Source organism: Hippoglossus hippoglossus, chromosome 17 (genome assembly GCF_009819705.1).
Source record: "Hippoglossus hippoglossus isolate fHipHip1 chromosome 17, fHipHip1.pri, whole genome shotgun sequence".
Taxonomy (NCBI): Eukaryota; Metazoa; Chordata; class Actinopteri; order Pleuronectiformes; family Pleuronectidae; genus Hippoglossus; species Hippoglossus hippoglossus.
Window position 1 is genome coordinate 20,430,676 of NC_047167.1, and position 20,248 is coordinate 20,450,923.

General features: G+C 42.8%; 1 protein-coding gene across 2 annotated transcripts; it reads left to right on the forward strand.

Annotated features, from left to right (window-relative positions):
• The first annotated feature begins 1,361 nt into the window (after positions 1–1,361).
• usp33 (ubiquitin specific peptidase 33) lies at positions 1,362–20,187 on the forward strand. Of its 2 annotated transcripts, XM_034612493.1 has the most exons (24): positions 1,382–1,540; positions 4,855–4,953; positions 5,129–5,182; positions 5,328–5,390; positions 7,947–8,096; positions 8,408–8,516; positions 10,308–10,377; positions 11,671–11,784; positions 12,009–12,087; positions 13,109–13,553; positions 13,675–13,815; positions 13,927–14,042; positions 14,336–14,508; positions 14,630–14,700; positions 14,782–14,815; positions 14,929–14,974; positions 15,079–15,259; positions 15,428–15,554; positions 15,705–15,874; positions 16,958–17,039; positions 17,166–17,274; positions 17,848–17,950; positions 18,616–18,684; positions 18,890–20,187. In XM_034612493.1, exons 2-24 carry the CDS (start codon positions 4,870–4,872, stop codon positions 19,045–19,047), a joined length of 2,748 nt encoding a protein of 915 aa, XP_034468384.1. In that variant the 5' UTR covers positions 1,382–1,540; positions 4,855–4,869; the 3' UTR covers positions 19,048–20,187. The 2 variants fall into 2 exon arrangements, with proteins under 2 accessions (XP_034468385.1, XP_034468384.1); XM_034612494.1 differs by lacking the exon at positions 17,848–17,950 and having other exon boundaries at positions 1,362–1,540; positions 18,890–19,038.
• The last annotated feature ends 61 nt before the right edge of the window (positions 20,188–20,248 follow it).

Consider the following 20,248-nt stretch of genomic DNA (forward strand, 5'->3'; position numbering starts at 1 on the left):
TCTCAAATATTACACATATTTATTCATGTTGTATTTTTACTTTAGGTTTTTGTACATCCAAATAGTGATATAGACGTTATTATCTTATAATAATATGTTGTATAATATAATTCACATTCTTAAGGTCCATATGCATAGAAGGAAACATCCCAGGACCACTGTGCAAATGTTTTGGGCACTAAAAGTAAAGTGAGGCTGCTTTCAGTGACTGGAGTTATTGATAAAAACCTGTCCTGTAAATAAGTTGTTACACTGAGCATTTAAAGGTTAGAGGAATCCCTCAGATTAATGGTTAGAGAGTTAAAGTCCCCCCCCTAATATCTATTTACTTCATACAATGTGCACTAAAAGAATTTAAACCATATCATATCACATCATATCATATCAATACAGTTCGACTACAGCACAGACTACAGTATGTCCTCAATGGTAAAGGTTCAGTGCGTATAATTTAGTGACATCTAGTGGTGAAGTTGCATGTTGCAGCTGAATAACCCCTCACCTCACCCTCCCCTTCCGCACACGAAAGAGAACCTGTGGTGACCTTCAGTTGTCATAAAAACTCAAAAGGTGTTTAGTTTGTTCATTCTGGGCTACTGTAAAAAACATGGCGGCCTCCGTAGAGAGGACCTGCTCCTGGTGTAAATATAAAGTATTTAAATGTAAAGTATTTAAATGAAAAAGGTAAATTCTAGGGTAAAGACAACCACAATTCATACAATTTAGATGAAACACAGTAGTGAAAACATCACTAGGATATTTTATATTCAATTTGTGACAATAGATCCCTTTCATCTGACACAGTGAACCTTCAGGAGAGCTGAATCAACACTTCTATGTTCCTAATAAACGGCAAACTTGAACTTCAACGAAAAATGAACTTTCAGTGATACAGTATATATTAGTTTATGTATTTATTGCACATTTATAGATTCTTCAATGAGGGAGGAGGCATCATCATTTCAGGCAGTTTGGATCATTACTTGTACAATTGTGCTGTTTCATGTCCACTGTCCCTTTTGAATAAATAAACATTAAAATACATATATTTTTAAATATAAAAACATGAGAGAAAAATGTATCTATTCAAAGTATAAATACGCAGATTATGTTTAATAATAATCAAGACCAATGTAGGTTATTTCACATTAGTCCCATTGCTATAACACACTTTTACTGCGTATGTTTTGAAACTTAATTAATATCTCATAACTAGTTTGATATAACTGAGCACATTGTGACACCATATAAATATAATCATACATAAGCATAAATGGATTTTGTATGAAAATGAGATTAGATATTTGCAGCAGGTTTAAATGACTTTATTTTATTTTTTGTTTCTACACCGGAAAGGGGCGGAGACAGTTGTAACGTTAGCAACCACGCTGAGCGACGGTGATCGTTAAACGTGAAGGATTCCGCTCCAGAGAAATGTCTCCGAACTCAGCCTGAATCTGTCTCCTGTCCCCCCCCCGCCCCCCCTGAGCTCCACTGAATCCACCCGAGCGACCCCCGCGTGTCTCTGTCTGTCCTGCAGGTAAGACGCCAGGTCACCGTGTGTTGTCCCCGCTGCAGTCGCAGTGGGAGCGACGGCGATCGTGTAATGCACAGTTAGCCTGTTAGCATCTAGCTAGCATGACCACTGACGAGATGGTTGTCGGTGGTTAGCTATTTGAACCCCCTCCGGCGGGGTCCTTCTGAAGCCGGACCCCTCCACCCTGATCCCCGGGGGGGCTGTTAGCGGTGTTGTAGCCTGCGTGCGGAACCAAAAGACCCGTTACATGACCGGGCGTTAGCCTGCAAGCTAACGCTAGCAGGCTAAGGCTCGCTAGTCGGGACTGTGACGCTGTCAGCGCCTCGCCTGCTTTTGACAGCTCCGTGTGAGCAGTGGAGGCCGGAGCCGCACATCTGGATCACGCCCCGGCTCCTTCCACCTCTGGATACACCGGATACTTGTCTCTTAACCCGGGTGGGACATTTGTTTTACCCCCTCGAATACGTCACATTTTTTGTTTTAAGACCTTCAGCTGCAAGGTAACGTTACGTTGTTTTTAAACATAACGGCGAATGGGCTTCCTGCTAATCAACGCTACAAAGGCACTTGGATTGACGTTGTATTGGTTTTACTGTGTTTATATATATATATATATATATGAGTGTTTCAGCTGCTCACTTCACTGTGATCCGGACTAATACTGCATCATATCGGCTTCATTACCACCGGCTGGCCTGCCCCACCCTGACCGGCTGTGCCACCTCCTGGTGCAGATTCAAATCTCCCACTTTGTTATCGCTGTAATCACAATCATAGTGATCGTGTGTGTTGTGGGGACAGAGAGAGAGAGGATGAGGAGGGTGAGGAGGGTGTGATGATGATGATGAGGAAACACTCGGGTGTCTGATTTGTCTCTGCGTGTCCGCCGGAGGCTCCACCGTGAAACCACCGGCTAATCACATTTCCCTGGTGCGTAGCGCCGGCTGGGATCGTAGTGATCGTTCTCCGAGGCTCGGGGAGTTTGTTGACCTTTTGAGCGGATGCCCGGTTAAACCTGTAGTGGATCTCACGAGACCCTGTGGGTTCGTTGACTTTGTGTAAGTTCAGTCCGATAAGACAGTTTTCATTATTAGACTCGTAGATGGGCGGTGATCAGATGAGGAAGCACGTGTGTTGGGTTGTGCAAGACTGGCCATGAACTTGACGTGAGGATTGACGTGTTCCTGGGTGGGCGGTCGTTAGGCTGCTTCTTCATCTGTTTTCATGGTTATTTTCCTGATTAGTTGCTCATGAAACAGCAGCAAACATTTAGAAATGACCATCGTAATATCCTGAAGCACAAGGTGATGTAATTTAACTTCTTGTTTAGCTCCACCAACATCACACATCTCAAAATATTCAATTTACCATAATGTAAGAACAAGAAATGCAGCAAGTTCGTAAAGTGACCTCGTCAAATGTTTAGTTTTTGTTGACGTCTTTGCTCAAAAAATCCCTTGAATGATTTTCTGATTGTCAAAATAGTTGTGAGCTACTTTTCTTTGGATTGATTGACAAACTAAACATTGCAGATCTATTCAGTGCTTTGTGTCTGCATTAGGTTTAATGTCTGGACCCCTGAATTAAATCAAAAATCATCACAAACTATCACATTATCAACCACCAACATACAAACATGTGATGTCTTGGCACATTTTCTGTATCCAGCTGTCTTACATGTTTGCTGTCAAGCCGGCCCTGTGGTCTAAAGTAGGTTGGTATGTTGTGACACTCAGGGCAAGTGGTATTTACCACGTTGGCGTGGTTTGAATGTGCTGAATCACAGTAGAGAGCTGTGAGCTGCTGTCATCGTGACACTGACACCTCAACACCTGGTTGAACACCTGAATGTCAGTGTGCAACCTCCAGCCAGAACCACACGTGGTGTATCCACTACGGGCAAAGCGGCTGCACGTTCAATGATTTAGTTCTTTTTGGGCAACAGGCGCATTGTTATTACAAGTTTTAGGTCGGCAGAGAACTCAGCCGGGGAAAGGCAATAGTCGTTAAGATCCATGAGGGTTATTACACTTTTAGGATAGTATCAATAAAAAGTGAATTATTAACTGACTCCCTGCAATTAATTCAGCACGTCCTCTGTCAATCTGCACGTAAATCCCCCTGCTGCCCTGAGGGCGAACTGAGTGTGAGCCTGGTTCCTTCAGTGGAGGAGAAGGAACCGCAGCCTTCTCAAGAAGCCTGATTCTAGAAAGCACCAGTGGTTGAGTCTAATACTAATGTACAGGGCGTCCCAGCTTCCTCTTTCCATACACACTGAAAAACAGAAGTGCAACAGGGGATGACGTTTTTACAAGTTACAGTCAGTTAAGGTAGATGTATGAATGTATCATCCCAAAGACAACTAGCCACAACTAGAAAGATATCTGTCTTAAGTTTTCTGTACATAATCCTTATTTCAAAGGTAAAAGATCACAGGAGTATAAAGACAGACTTGCGAGAAAGTGAATATAAATATACCTGTGCAGGCTACTGCTCCAGAGAAACCGGCATTTGTGGACCAAATCTGCTCTACTTTATTTCTGATTTAAAATTGGGCTACAAGACAGAGCTAATTGACACATTAATATCCTGATGTTGTGTTTAATTCTTCAACATTTCTGCCCCTCATCTCCACTGACTGTAACAGCAGCAGAGGATGAACACAGTTGTGTTTGCTGGCTGCCTGGACTCTGCAGCATTTTCTGCTCTGCTGGATTAAATGTCCCCATTTGACCACCAGCAACGGAAATGGAGAGTGACTATAAAACAAAAAAATCTGCATTACAGGTCATTGTTTAATTTAATTTTACATTTCTTGCGGTCAAATGGAACAAATGCATTGTCACATGAAGATACATGTGTCTAGATTCACAATTTTGTCTTTGTCAATAAGCTTGTTTTAATTTACTCGGGCTTTGTTTGAAGAATATTTGTTCTCCATTCAATTATTTGTGTTGGCTTGATTTCCCTGCCATGTCAGCACTAAAAAACCTTAATGACACAACTATTCATACGATGCCGCTGCCACGAGTTGTTGACAGCTGTGGCGTGATGTGCTGCTTGGCGTGTCAGGGGCAGATAATAAGAGGAATTTGTTAGTGGTGCCGGTATGGAAAAACATGTTGTGTGGCGGTGACTCGAGTTACAAGCGGCTGTTCTTCTTGTCCTCTGCGCTGTTCCTTGGATGAGCAGCGTCTCCTATCGCTGTATCAAGTATCTAATGTGGGGCTGATAAACTTTCTCATAACAAGAAGTCACCCGACCCAAAATGTTACCTCTTAAAACATTTTGTCTCTTTCTGTCTCTCTCTGTCTCAGACCTGTGGGTGAGCCATGCCACTGGTGTCCAACTGTGACTGCCCCCACCTGGACTGTGTGGGGGAAATCACAAAGGAGGAACTAATTCAGAAATCCCATGTGAGTGACCCTCTCTTTTTAATAATCGCTTATTTAATATCACTTCACAGAGTCTGAATTTGACACAGATATGCTTTGGTTTCCTGTCTGCCTCTGACGTTTGGTGCTCTCTCGCTGATTTCAATTTCAAAATAACGTGATTCTTACCCGAGTGTCGTCTTTTTTCTTTTTCTAGGGCCAGTGTCAAGACTGTAAAGTTGGAGGACCAAATTTGTGGGCATGTTTGGAGGTAAGATAAAGTTAAGATAAAGATAAAGATAAAGATAAAGATAAAGGTAAGACAGTTTGAAATATAACTCACTAACACGTTGTTTCCAACAGGAATTGTAACTTTTAACACCTTGGTTTCTCCATCCTTTGTTTTCTCCCTCCAGAATGGCTGTGCGTATGTAGGATGTGGAGAATCTCACACTGACCACAGTACTGTCCACTCGCAGGTAGGAGATTGGAGAACTTACTCATTGCCTTTCAGCAGGAAAAATGATAATTCATTTATAGAAAAGAGAGAAGAAGGGATGGGACTGAAAGGGAGGAGATCGTGATTGTGATACTGAATTAAAAAAAAGTATGTAACCCAAAGAGGAGAGGAGGTGTAAGGAGAGAAGCAGATGAGGCACAGATGTGAGTCCAGGACAGGAATACCACTTCATAGTCCCTGGAGCCTTGACTTGAAATAAAAACAGCCTCCAGCAACACTTTATTTTTAAAGATTTCTCTCCATGATCAAAAAGCCTGCACGTGCATCTTTTAGCTTTTTAAGGACATGCATTGTTAAACACCATCAAGGCAACACTGTCTGCCTACATCTCCACATTCAGTGCCGTTTCAGCAGTGGATCATCCATTATTAATTGCCATTCCTCTGGGAAGTGGGGGAGATACACTGGTTCTGTCAGTTCCATGGTTACAGTATCTGCCCCTACTGACTTCTCTAAAGCTCTACTCAGCCTCCAGTGCTCTCAGCATTGACTAAGGCTTTTCCTGCAGCCAACTCGGGTTTGGACGAAGTGAAGGAGACAAAAAGCAAACATGTAATTTGCTCTTCTTATTAGCATCTGCACAAACGCTCAAAGCGTTTGTCGAAGAAGAGCCTGTTTGAGTGCAAACCTTCTCAGAAGCGGAGCTCTTCACCCAGATATCGGATACAGAACATGCTGGTAAAGATATTAAATATTAGCAGGCTCATTTTTAAATGATATCACAGCGAACATGATATCTGGTGCCTTCTCTGGGATACCTGCCTGTGCAGCCTGACAACCGCCTTTTGTGTTTTTCCAGTGGCAGCCATCTTTAAATCTTGTAAGAATAAAGGCCACGCTTAATTAGTGCTCTGGAGGCCCTGAGGGGAGGGAAACATTTTAATCTCTTGACTGTGCAGTGAGAACGACTCGGGTTGGATCAGAGCAGGTGCAGCAGTACATGGGAGTTAGGGCCACTGCTATTCAAACTATGAACTTAAGTAATATGAGTAAATAAGAGGTTATAAGTTAAAACTGGGTCAGCTATAGTTAGAAGAAGCTCCACTTCTATGCTTAGAAAATGGGACACATAGTTAGTATTTTTGGATAGATAGTGTTTCAAGTATCATTATGCACTGAAACCAACTTCTAAAGCAAATTCAATTAACTGTAAACTTTGCAAATCATTCTTTTTAGGTTACCACAGACAAGTTGTTTTCAGGCTTCTTGTTTTTCCTCTTAAAATATCACATATGTTGACCAGTTATTTAGCAGTTTTACAAACATTTGAATTGTATTTTTTATTTGAGTTTGGTCAGTAAGGACCAGAGGGGAGATCCAACCTGCTTCTTACTCAGAAGATAAAGCAGATAAAAACACACACTGAAGCTGATGTTGGATTTACATGAATGTTACAGTCGCTGCCACGATTAGACAGGTTTTACATTATGTCCCTGTTCTGTGTGTGAGTGTCAGCACAAGAAGCATTAATGATTTGTTTTGCATGAATTGTTTAAGGTACGACCTTCACCAATTCATCAAACCAGACTTGAAATTAATTGCCATAAAGTATCACTATAAAAGCCACACACACACTCTATTGTAATAGAACACATTGGGCGGGCTGGTCAAAGATCCTCTAAGACCGATAAATCCAGCTGGTTATTAATTCCCGTACCTGCTGTACTTCCCTTCATAAATGATTTAAACTGGGGAAGTTTCATGGTCTGGTGTGTTCCCTCAGCCCACCCGGCTCTGCTGTGCCCCTCTGTGTGAAGGCTTACGCAGCCTTGATGAATAATGTAGAGTCTGCTGGTCGGCAGCTGCTCACGTTCAGGTTCCTGTCGACCTGCCAGGCTGCTGGTGTTTGTCACAGCAGCAGTGGGTCAGCAGAACTCGGCCATTTCCCCACAGCAGCAGAGGTCTGCACTAGTCTGTCGACAGAAAATTATTTAATTGATTTTCTTGCACAAATACAAATAATGGCCTTGTTCCAGTATCTGTGTTGTAAGGTTTTTTTCTTCTTCTGATTTGATAGTAAACTGAATATCTTTGGACCTTTGGTACGATTAAACAGGTCGTTTCAAAATAAATGATCAATTTGAGAACATTGGCCAAATCAGCAGTTGTAGTCCTTTTATACACCTGTCTTTTCTGTACTGTGTGTATTTATTCTGTCAATCACACCAAGTATTTGGGCTGAAAACTTGCATTATGTTTCAGAGAAAGCATTTTGTTCAGCCTGTTTGCTGTGCCACAATTTGACCTTAGAGTTTCTACACCAAAGAGTTTTGCAGACCAAGACAAGAGCAGTCACACCTCCTGTGTATCTGTTATATAAGAGCCAAAGCAACAGGTACTAACGAGATACTGATTGGAAGATTGTGTTTCAGATTCCAAAGCATCTTGTTGATAACGACGTGCTTTATCAACTGCTCTGGGATAAATATTAACAGTCTTTTTGTTTAGCTTTGTTTACACTGTCTGATACGTCTTTTCACAAAACGTTTTTCTCTTTTGATAACTGTGTGTGCAGGAGACGCGGCACAACCTGACGGTGAACCTGACCACGCTGCGGGTGTGGTGCTACGCCTGCGGCAAGGAGGTTTTCCTGGAGCGTAAACTCGGTCCGCACTCGCCCCGCGCCAACCGCAAACCCCTCCCACCTCTACAGAGTGCAGGCCAGGTAAGAGCAGACTCCCATCTATTTATTACACAAGATTATATTATACATACAGCTTAAAGCTAAAATATATTTACTTACTTAGTCACAAGCCAGTTTGAAGATAAACAACAAAAAGCACCATGATGGTTTTCTATTTTCCAGTCTGTGATGTTTGAATAGAAAGGTTTACGTTCCATGCTTACTATACTATCACTCAGTTACATAACCATGTCCTCGGCTGTCATTCTGACTCCCAGTCAAGTTGTACCGTTATTCATTTACTGGACAATACATTTTTATGATGAGGCTGGCGTGTGTTGTCGTTCCTCCAGGATGGCAGCAGGGCCCCTGGGAGCCCAACCTCTCTGAGGGTGCCCCCTAATGGAGGCTGCGAGGACCTGGACATGGAGACTGAGGAAGAGGAGGACCCGCGTGCCAGAGGTCAGCTTACACAGAGGAAGTGATGAGCCTCATAATAACACGAATGACACAAGCTAAAATGCTTCTAATATATCAAGAATAAGATCATTATATCATCAAAAATCTAACAACTAGGTCAATGTCTATATTATCCACTCGCATGCTGCATTTTTTTGTCTTGCTGTCAATCACAATACCACAAACACAATATCAGTTATTTCCACAAATATCAGCTACAATTAAACTAATTTATTTCAACATAAAGGTTTTATTACTGTAAATAAAGCAGCAACATTTGTTAAATGTCCATATGTAGAGTTTCAGTGCTGCTGCAGTAGACATTATTCTTTCCAATATTATCATTTTTAAATCTTATACTGCTGAAGTAAGTGTGGTGAGTAAAATGTTATCTCTTAGTGTGACAGAATTCAAATTGAAAACCCTCAGACACAGGAGCTCGGTAATCAGCTGCTGCTTTAGTTCAAAGAGAAGCTTGTGGTTGGATTTAATAAGATCAGTAAACGGTTGCATCGAGGAGAGTGTTTTAAAAGACGCTGACACACCAAGCAGACTTCAAAGTAGGAACTGACGCCTCGAGTCTGGTGTTAAAAGTTGTTCTTGAACGCACCGCAGAGACCCCCGTCAACATCCGGAAACATCACCTGGAACACAGAGCGCTGCTGGTGACGGCTGAGGAGACCCATACCACAAAAATGTAAAGAAAATGACAGAGCGCCATACGTGACTCCAGTCTGCTTCTGAGCAGCTCACACTTCAGTGTTGAGAGCGTCAATCCCACTGGAGCCACCAATGCAAATAATGTTCTCAAACACAGCGAGACACACACCGGCTTCACCGGCTGACATATGTTTTGTTGAACCTCACGCGGTGCAGCTCACCGTTTGGCAGCAGTCGCCGCTTTTGGTTATTTTTGTAACACGGATCATATGATTAGGCGGCGGAGTAATTGGGCTCTGTGAGAGTAACGTCTGGTCATGTGAAATCCGAGTTTTCTAACTGTCAAAGCCAAGGTGCTGCGTGAGGTGAAAGGGACGCTCGCCTCGCTCCTATTGTGATTTGGCTGATTTTGCTCCATTGTGGTCAACGACTGGAGCTGCAGCAGCGGCTGTGACACATGCCTCATGGAGGGCAATTAAGGATTTTTCGGTCTGACTGCTGCTTCCTACCGAGTCATAGTTCGGTCAAATTTGAACTTCTACAGCAGAAGTGATCCCCGTATTTTTAGATCCGCTCTGACCTTCAGCTTCCGAGCAGACGATTATCCCCCCAGTGTCTCTCACAAAATAAATCCTCTTAGAAAAAGAAAGAGTTGCTCCTTCCAACTGCAGAACTTGCCTGAGAATCATCACATTTTAAAGTTTTCCACAGTAACAAGGATATTTGTCTGGACACTCATTGGTAGATTACAAACAGGACCTGCTCAGAGCGAATACTTAACTTAACTAACTTTACTGACTCCATGGCAACATTATACTTCCTAATCGTAGGAGCAGGAAAAGGCATTAATATTAACAGCTGTGTTTTGTCTGACGTGACTCTGACAACCCGCGTATGAGATCATGAATAACGTTTCTCCGCTTTGCTCGGGGAAAACAACTTTTAAAACCAATCCGTCATAGTTGATTTAAAATACACCAGGCGGCCACTTTCTCTGCTCCCATTGTAAAATATTAATATCGAAATGGAAAGGGTTGTCTAACTAATGTAAGAGGTTCCTGGCTGCCATCACATTCGCACGGGTTTGATGAGTGGCTTGTTTTAATTTCCTCTGTGTGTTTCTGTGTCCCTCAGGCCTGACGGGGCTGAAGAACATCGGCAACACCTGCTACATGAACGCTGCCCTCCAGGCCCTGTCCAACTGGTGAGACCCGGCCCTCTGTTTACCTTCCCTCTGTCCCTCTGTCCCTCAACACATCTTCTCCACGTCCCCGTCCCCATTCTCTGACTCTGCTCTTCAGACGCGCTTCTTTCTCTTCAGTAGCCATTTGCTTCTATTTCTTTCTTTTTTTTAATTCCCTGGCCGCCTGCTTCTGGTCGACTGTGAGAAACGACCGTGGCTGTGCTCATTTGGGAGAGTGACGGCTGAGTGAAAATTGCTGCAGTGCACCATTTGAGATGGCAGAAATGGCCTTTTGTAGATCCCTGTAGGGTCTTCTGTTACAAATGAACACCAACTCTTTCCCCATCTGCTCTGCCCCCTCTCCTCTTTTCTTTTTCCTCTCTCACCACGTCTTTTTGTGCCTCCCTTTCTCCCCCAGTCACCCTCGTTTTCTTTTGCTGTTTACTGAATTGCACATATCTGATTCAGTCTTTTTGATTGGATTGTCGGTGTGGTCACTTAAAGTGGGACTGTGTTATTGCTTACTTTTTGTCTCCTACTTTTTTCTACTCAGAAGCTGCATCTTTTCATTTTTTTTATTTTTTATTAAACTGATGATGCCTCGTCTGGATTCGAGCCTAATGGAGAAAGATGTGGGTCAAAATTTGCAATCTAAATCACATTCCAGAAATAGGAGAAAGTGAGTCACGCAGCTGCAGAAGGAGGGACCTCTTCTGAATCTGCACTTTCATGTCTTTGCTGTTTGAACGCTGCTTCTTGAACTCTCTGTCGGGTCATTAATACGTTTGAAGGACGTTTCTCTCTCCAAGGGAAAGGAACTCTCTCTGCCTTGTTCAACCTGTAGTTTGTCTCTTTTTCTGGCAAATTCCGCTCTGCATCCATCAAACAGAATCTCATCAGCTGTTTCTCTTTATCAGCGATTCCCAGTGTCCTGGACGTTTTCCCACTCTGCAAGTGAAATAAAACAAAGGAAAAATACAGCACTATGTAGAAATGCTGAACTGGATTTCCATTTGAGCATTTTTCTGCTTAGTGAATATGATAGAAAAAAAATACTAAACTTAAAATGATTAGCATTTGTTCTGGTTTCAAAAGTACACATTTGCAAACATAACATATTATAATAATTGTGCACACTCTCATACTTCACCAATTTATATCTTTGATTTATTTCAGATTATATTTAGGTTTTGGCAATAACTACCTCATTATAAGCTTTTCACAACAATAAAATAACTCCTCAGTCAAACATTATAATAGTCAAAGCCTGTTTAGTCCCCACGTGTGATAAATGCTTCCCCCTCTCCACTGCAGCCCGCCGTTGACGCAGTTCTTTCTTGAATGTGGTGGCATTGTGAGGACAGACAAGAAGCCCGCACTCTGCAAAAGTTACCAGAAACTAGTTTCCGACCTGTGGCACAAGAACAGGTAGGTGGTTTCTTTATGTTTCACTTTTTTAGTTGTTGTTAGAGTTAAAAGTACATATACGTTTTCCCACAAGCCACAGCTTACTTATAATTCATGAATAACATTGGATACAGTGTATAGATCATATCACTAAGTATTTTCCTCTCTACATGATGTTAAACTTTGTTATGATATTGTTTATGACTGTACTTCTATTAACCGGGCTGTGTTTTGTCACATTACAGACCCTCCTACGTCGTCCCAACCAACTTGTTCCAAGGGATCAAAGCCATAAATCCCATGTTCAGGGGATATTCTCAGCAGGTGAGTCATCACAGATGGTAAAATATACATGCAACACAAGCATGCATATTCATTATGCACAGTAAATAAAACATGAACTGAAAAAATCTGTTTAGAATTAGTAAATGTGAATGTAATACTGAAATAATAAGAGTATTGAAACTGGTCGGTTTGTTGGTTGTTGTCTTATCTGTCATGATGTTTGTTTACAGCATGAAACACAAAAACGTGCTCGTCACTAAACCTTTCCTCGAGTTTGACTTTGTGCTCCGCTGCGTTTATAATGGGTCTAATGTCCAGACTCTGAAGTTGTCCCAGATCACATAGTCTCTCCTTTTTTTCTTTTCCACTCCATAACCCTCGATGCTCATTGAAATTACATTCACTCCATCTCTAACCACTCAGCCAGATAAACTTAAATCCTTTGCCCCTCACTTCCTCAGAGCTGCAGACTTTTCATTCACACACAAATTCTCCATTTAAACCTAAACGTAAACTGTTTGAATTGATTCCAGACTCCTGCGTTGTGCATATAAAGGATTTTAAAAGACGTTGTTTGCTACAGCACATCTTGTCTTTGTCCAGTGTCTGTAAATAAGGGATTTATATGCCTGACTGGTGAAACGATAAAGGAGCCTGTTTCCTCCCGGCTTGCCAGTGTTTATTCAGAGGAGTTAGCTGAGGAATATTCATTTGTCACGCCATGTTGGGCTTCACAGCCTTGGAATTAGCATTACTATGAATGAAGTTAACATTCCAGGTCCTGGGAGAGGGGAGTTCATTTGGCTTGAGCAGGAGATCGGATGTCTGAGGTTCATTAAGTTTGATAACACGTTCACGAGCATTCGTTTTCACATTTCTGATGCAGAATTGGGATAAACGGAGAAGTGGTTCTTACTTGTGATCAGAAAGCAATAGCTGTTTGTCCAACTTGATTATACGCTGGAAGAATTTGTGCTGTTTTTATACTTTATACTGTTTGTAAGTAATGTGCTGTCCCAACTCACATTTAGATGAAAATAAAACTTTTTCCGATCTCCAGGACTCCCAGGAGTTTCTGCGCTGCTTGATGGATCAACTCCACGAGGAGCTGAAGGAGGTTCTGCTCGAGCCCTACGACCACTCCAACGGCATCACAGTGGACAACAGCCGCGAGGAGGACCGCCACAGTCAGTCAGACAACGACTTCCAGTCATGTGAGTCCTGCGGCAGCAGCGACCGCGCTGATAACGAGATGCAGGGCGGGAATGTGCGCGTGGAAGACACCAACGAGGCTGAGATGCTGATTCCGGAGCAAGATGAGATACAGGCCAACAGGGAGTGGCAGAAGGAGAAGAACATGATTAATGATCTGTATCGTGTCGGAGTTCATGGTGTCCACGGTGGAAGCTCTGGAGGGGACATGGACAAAGATGTTGACACGACCACAGAGAACACACCTATTATCAGCAGCCAGGGAGCCATCAAGGTTCAGGGCAGAACATCAGGTAATTATAATGACGAGGCGCGCTCCCTTGCACTCTCTGTCATATACAATTTGTCTTTCCTTTTGCTAGTGCTACTGGACAGATAAAGGATGAAAACTCTATTTATCCTGCTTCCCTCTAGATTCCTTCCCAGACATCCAGATATCCAACTCCACAAGACCTCAGAGTCCGGTCCCAATGGAGGGACACATTCCCAAAATCTCCAGCAGCCCCCCCAAAGCCTCCTCCGGCTGGCCCAGCATTAACCCTGCACATAAGAAAGGTATTTGTGGATTATCAGATGAAGTCATATCTATACTGAAAGCTTCGATTAGATTTGAAACCCTGCAGAGTATTCTTCTCACATCTTCTCCCTCTGTCTGACTTCCCACAGCAGTGACCACATACTCTCCACCAAAGAACAAGCGGCAGAAGAAATACCGCAGTGTCATCTCAGACGTGTTCGATGGGACCATTGTCAGCTCAGTTCAGTGCCTCACCTGTGACCGGGTCAGTTCTCTTTACACACAACGGGATTGTTTAGAGGCTGAGAGGAACAGCAGTAAAGGAGACATTCAGGGTCCTTAAGAAAGGATTATTACTGGAAAGTCACTCTTGTTGCCTGGTTCTCATGTTCCTTTGCACTGCTGTTCTATTTGTTGGTCCTCTTTTGTTTCACATGTTGTGATATTTATGCCGTACTGAACATAATATTCCACTGCAAATCACCTTCAATCATATCGGCACCCATTTCGAAATGTGGTTATTTTCTAATAGCTGTGCATGTGTTGTGTGTGTGGCAGGTGTCTGTGACCCTGGAGAACTTCCAGGATATCTCGTTGCCCATCCCGGGGAAGGAAGACCTGGCCAAGCTCCACTCCTCCACCCACCAGACCTCCATGATAAAAGCAGGCTCCTGTGGGGAAGCTTATGCAGCACAGGGCTGGATCTCTTTCGTCATGGAATACATCAAGAGGTGTGTGTGTGTGTGTGTGTGTGTGTGTGTGATATCAAGGCTATATTTATTTATGTTTTCACACCAGGCACTTGTAGCCCTTTGCTCTCTTTGTTCAAAATGTGCTCTTGTTTGTGTTCAGTTGGTTCTGGGGTCCAGTGGTTACGCTACAAGATTGTCTTGCAGCTTTCTTCGCCAGAGATGAACTAAAGGGTAAGCAAGTGGGTGTAAATCTGTTCTGCCAACACAAACACTGAGACTCAAGCCTCGATAACGGTGTTTGTTATTTTCCAGGAGACAACATGTACAGCTGTGAAAAATGCAAGAAGTGAGTACAGCATTTTCGGTGCCTTAAATACTAAACTGCACGACTGATTTCACATGAATAAAAGAGGAAAATAAATGTAATGATTACCCATTTTCTTTCTTTCTTTCTCCTAGATTACGAAATGGAGTAAAATTTTGTAAAATGCAAAGTTTGCCAGAGGTAAACAGACTCTCAGACTTTGTATCATTAAAAAAACAAAATCTTAATCCTCCATGTTTTCACACACTGGATTTCTAAAATAAAATGTGTTCCTTTTACTCCAGATCTTGTGTATCCACTTGAAACGCTTCAGACACGAACTGATGTTCTCTACCAAGATCGGCACCCACGTCTCCTTCCCGCTCGAGGGCCTGGATGTGCAGCCTTTCCTGGCCAAGGACAGTTCCGCCCAGACCACCAACTATGACCTGCTGTCAGTCATCTGTCACCACGGCACTGCCAGCAGTGAGTGGGCTCAGTCGCTCCCCTTTCTGCACCAGACTGGTGCATCTGCCATCAGTTGGCACATAGGAGTGTCCTGCATTCATTAGCGTGTAGAGAAGAATTTCACATGTACTTGTTAGGTTGGTGAATGCTGCTCTAACGACATCCCCCCCCCCCCTCTAATCCCAGGTGGCCACTACATAGCCTACTGCAGGAACGATGCGAACAATCTGTGGTATGAATTTGACGACCAAAGTGTGACCGAGGTGTCAGAATCCTGTGTCCAGAACGCTGAAGCCTATGTGCTCTTCTATAAGTAAGTTACCGCACTCGACGTGAGCAGCTACACTGACCCAGACACAGTCCTCCCCTGTAGCACCGTGCTGCTCTGATATTCAGAACTTGCATCTTACTTTTGATTACTCCGTTGCGGCAGTGATTCATCTGTGGTCTGTTCCCGTCACAGAAAGAGCAGCGAGGACGCAGTGAAAGAACGTAGGAGGGTGTCGGGTTTATTCAGCATGATGGAGCCCAGCCTTCTGCAGTTCTACATCTCCCGCCAGTGGCTCAACAAGTTCAAGACCTTTGCTGAGCCGGGGCCTATTTCCAATGACGACTTCCTGTGTTCGCATGGAGGTACGTATGACACATTCCTTTTTCTTACTGACAACGCCCAGAGGTCAGAACGGATCCCTCTCCGCGCCTTGTGTCTAAACAGTTTGGAAAGATTGTGCTGGGACCCGTCTTATCACAGCTCTTGCTTTCATCCTGGACGGGGATTTTTCACTTTGACAAAGACTGTAGAATATTCCCCTGACAACGTAGCAGACTTCAAAAGGGGGTTTTACTCCTCTTTGTGCAGATGATCCATCTTTCTCCTTTTAGAAGGGAAGAGGGAACGATTCTTGAACGGTCTGTGCCATTCACGCTCTGTTCTTTTTTTTCTGTCCTCGATTCATGCCAGAAATGATAGAGTTGAAATTGAAGGAGGAAAATGTGAATTTATAATAAAAGCTGTTGGGTCACAGTGGCAGTAGAGAATGTGCTTATAGTGAAAATATGAACACACAGGTTTATTTTCCTCTTTGCAGCTACGAGCACATAACACCCGGCTGGTTAGATTATATCAGTGCAGTGAAACCATGATTTTGCAGCAGTGTGGACTGTTGTTTCATTTTCCGTCCGATTACAAAGTATTTCAGCTTATTTCCACTTTCCTAACCAAGGCTGTTATTAGAAACATATATTTTACTGCATAAGGCCTCTGGCAGCGTTTCTCCAGGAGAGATTTTTCTAATTGAGAGTGTCTTCATGTTTCTTTAGTTTTTATATGGAGAAAAGTTAAGAATATTATGAATGACTGCTACTAATGATTATAATTATATTTTTTCTTTAGCATTCAAGCATCACATTTGTTACATTATCTTGCCAGTTCCTCTGTGTTGAAGCAAAATGCCACTGCTTTTTCCGCGTGCTCACATTTAGCTGCTTTGCTGTGTCCTAGTTTTGCCTTTTTTCTTTCTCCCATGATTTCAGGATTCAAGGGCTTGAAAATGGAGATGTATTTCAAAAAATATAAATAGTTCAGCTTCTTGGCCTATTTATCTATTTATAATACAAGTGACAATATTTCCAAAAGGGATCCATAACAAATGTGTTCCCTGTGACGTCTCTACACACAGTCATTACCCTTTTAAAAATGTTCCACTGTTCCATCAGGCGTTCCACCCAACAAAGCAACGTTCATTGATGACCTGGTGATAATGCTGCCGCAGAACGTGTGGGATCACCTCTACAGCAGGTACACACGGGATTAAACATTCTCAGACCTCACATCATTCCCATTGTTCTCGTATGTGTACGTACTATCGTGTCCTTTGTTGTGATAGTTCAATCTGTGTGAGCTAATGTGGACTCATCTCCGCAGGTACGGGGGAGGACCAGCTGTCAACCACCTGTACGTTTGCCACACGTGCCAGGTTGAGATAGAAAAATCGGAGAAACGGCGCAAGTCGGAGCTGGACATGTTTGTCCGGGTAAGACTTTTAAAACCAAACGTTTGTCAGCGAAATCCGAAGCAGCAACAGAAGCTTTTAGCCAAATGCAGTTAAAAATGAGTGTTAGTGATAATTAGTCATGTGTCAATGAGCCTGTGTGCAGCCGTCACTCATTGGGTATGTGCTGTATAGGATGTATTATCCAGTCTAATGTAACCAGTTGATAGGCTGCATGTGTTGGTGCTTGTCACCCGGCAGGAGATGAGAGGTGTGAGTCTGATGAAATCCTTATCATTAATGCATTGAGACAGATGCACGTTATTAGCTTCAGTGAGCAGTGAACGAGAAGAGAAGGGATTGTGTCAATTCCAAAAAAGATGAATTTGTTGCTGTGTGGTGTTAAGACTGTCCTTGATTGGAATAAGAAGCAGAGATAATTGATTAGGTTTTCCATCTCCTCTCCTGTAAATCCTTTAAACCTCACTTATTTTCTTTTTTGCTCCCATCCCCCCCTGTTTCTCCTCCCCATCCCTTTTCATCCTCTCTCCTCCCTCTTGTCTCTGCTGCTCACTCCTCCCCCATTTCCTCTCTCCCTCTCTTCCCTCTCTGAAGTTGAACAAGGCGTTCCAGGAGGAGGAGTCTCCAGTGGTCATATACTGCATCAGCATGCAGTGGTTCCGCGATTGGGAGGGCTTTGTCAAAGGAAAAGACAATGGTGATTGGACAGAAGTCTTGCATTTAAATGATTTAAATGTCCTTTTTAAAAACTCATTCTATCCCACTTTGACAGTTGTCTTTAAAACTGGAGTCCCTGTGATTGGTTGTGATGAACGCGGCTGCTGTGATTTTGTTCAATGTACATTTATCTCATCAAACAAACGACACATGTCACATCCATACATTTGTCGAGAAGGAGAGTAAATTAACTGTTTTACATGGGACATCCTCTCGTTACCAACAACAGCTCACGTTCAAAAGGAACCGAGAAGTCCCGTTTCTTCTCTCGATTCATCTTCAAAGCGTTTGCCTCGGTCCCCTGGGTCCAGATTCCCTCCTGCTGCAGCAGAAGGAAGCTTCCAGTTTTATATTTCATTTTTATTCCACTTGCTCTCGTTTTTTCCCCCTTTCCTTGCTTTGTAATGTCATATCTATTTATAACAGCTTCCATCTGGCACGTCTGCAAACGTCTGTGCTCCTCTGACTTCTGCTCCTCTAATATTTGTTTGCTTGCCGTAGCAAGCGGGCGACAGGAAGTGCTTTTAACATCATCGCTCTTTAAAACGATTTGAACACAATATATATCTGAAATAAAGTAAAACAGGCATGTGTGTTACTGCTGTGAAAATTATGACGACTAATTGTCTTTTCTTCATCTTTAAGATCCGCCGGGACCCATCGATAATTCCAAGATAACAGTAAACAAGAACGGCCATTTAACACTCAAACAAGGTACTATTATTATTATTATGAGTCATATTGTTTGGTTATTGTTATGCTATGAAAATATGTTATTTTTAATCTTCATTCAGGAATTGAAAGAAGCTTAAAATGAGGAAAACCCTTTTTTGTTTGAGTATTAGCGCGACTGCTTGTTGTGCTTTGAACCGTGTGGATATCTGTGGTGTCTAAGTGTTGGTTCCCCCCGACCCTGCAGGAGCGGACTCGGGGCAGATCTCCGAGGAGACGTGGAACTTCCTCCACTCCATCTACGGCGGGGGTCCGCTGGTGACGGTGCGGCCGAACGTACCGCACCAGGAAGCCGAGTCGTCGCACTCGGAGGAGAAGATCGAGGTGGAGACTCGCTCTGTTTAAAAAAAAAAAAAGCACTTGGGAGCAAACAGTGGAAAAACATTTAAGAAAATTAAAGCCTTTTTATTTTGCACTTGACTTTTATTTCAAAAGCATTGAAGCAAAGGACCTCACCTTAACCACAGGAAAGCCTTTGACACCCGACATGGAAGGAAAATAACATGTCAAAAAAAAAAAAGAAAAAGGTTTGTCATTTTGTATAAATATGTATAAAGAGCTCTTTGATTTCTATTAGCACTGTAGTATTCATGTTGCAGGTTGTTTTCAGAACCAAGCATTTTAAAGTATGTGCAGCTAAAAAATTCCACTGAATGCCATATGTCCTTTTCTCTTCTTGACCAAATGAGCACATATTGTTTGTCCAAGTGTCTTGATGAATCACTATACATTGTTGCTGTACATATATCACCCATGTTTCCTGTTGTATAAGAGAATATTGTTGAGTGAATGGCGAGCGGAGCAAAAAATGTGACAATTACCGTGAAGAAAAATCATGAGGTTATGAAGGGACTAAATACTGACTAGTCTCAGGTATGAATTTTGTGTTTTTGCACTGTTCTGTACGCGTTACAAATTGGCATGATCACACAAATGTCTGGTTTGTATTTGAATGTACCAGTAACTGATGGTGACGGTGCGTCGGTCAGGATTCAGCACTTGGTTATTTATCAGAGAAGGGAGTGATTTATTAAGATGTCGATACTCATTTTTCTTTTCTTTTTTCTTTTCTTTTTGTAGAAAAATAAGCGGCAGGCGGTGTGTCTGTTAAGAATGCATGCTTTAACACTCGATCCCAGTTTAACATCACATGTAACTGCATGTACATGCAAAAACGCTGCTCGTGAAACGTGCACGGTACTCCCCCCCCCACCCCACCTGGCTCTATCTTCACCGAATCAGCTAGAGACATCACATAATCATCACCACAGGCCACCATCAGCACCATCATCACCATCAGCAGCAGCAATCTGATTAGTTAAAGGCATTATTTTTGTGTATGGGCATGGCTGTTGCTTCATGTGTTGGCTGACAGGGTGTAAACAGAAAGCTGTACTGTAAAGTTTGTGCATATAATGGACGTCACTTGGAGTAAGAGCCACCCTGATTTTTTTTGCTGACACTATTAAAAACTTAATGAAAACACCCTGTGGTCAAATGAATTGTGTGTCTCCCCCCCCCCCTCCCCTCATCCTCCTCCTCCCTC

What these genes read in the sequence shown, in the direction of transcription:
- usp33 (XM_034612493.1), top strand. Translation starts at nt 4,870, where the DNA reads ATGCCACTGGTGTCCAACTGTGACTGCCCCCACCTGGACTGTGTGGGG. An exon ending in TAACCCTGCACATAAGAAAG is followed by an intron (nt 13,816 to 13,926) that starts GTATTTGTGGAT and finishes GACTTCCCACAG; the next exon opens with CAGTGACCACATACTCTCCA. An exon ending in AGCTGGACATGTTTGTCCGG is followed by an intron (nt 17,275 to 17,847) that starts GTAAGACTTTTA and finishes CCCTCTCTGAAG; the next exon opens with TTGAACAAGGCGTTCCAGGA.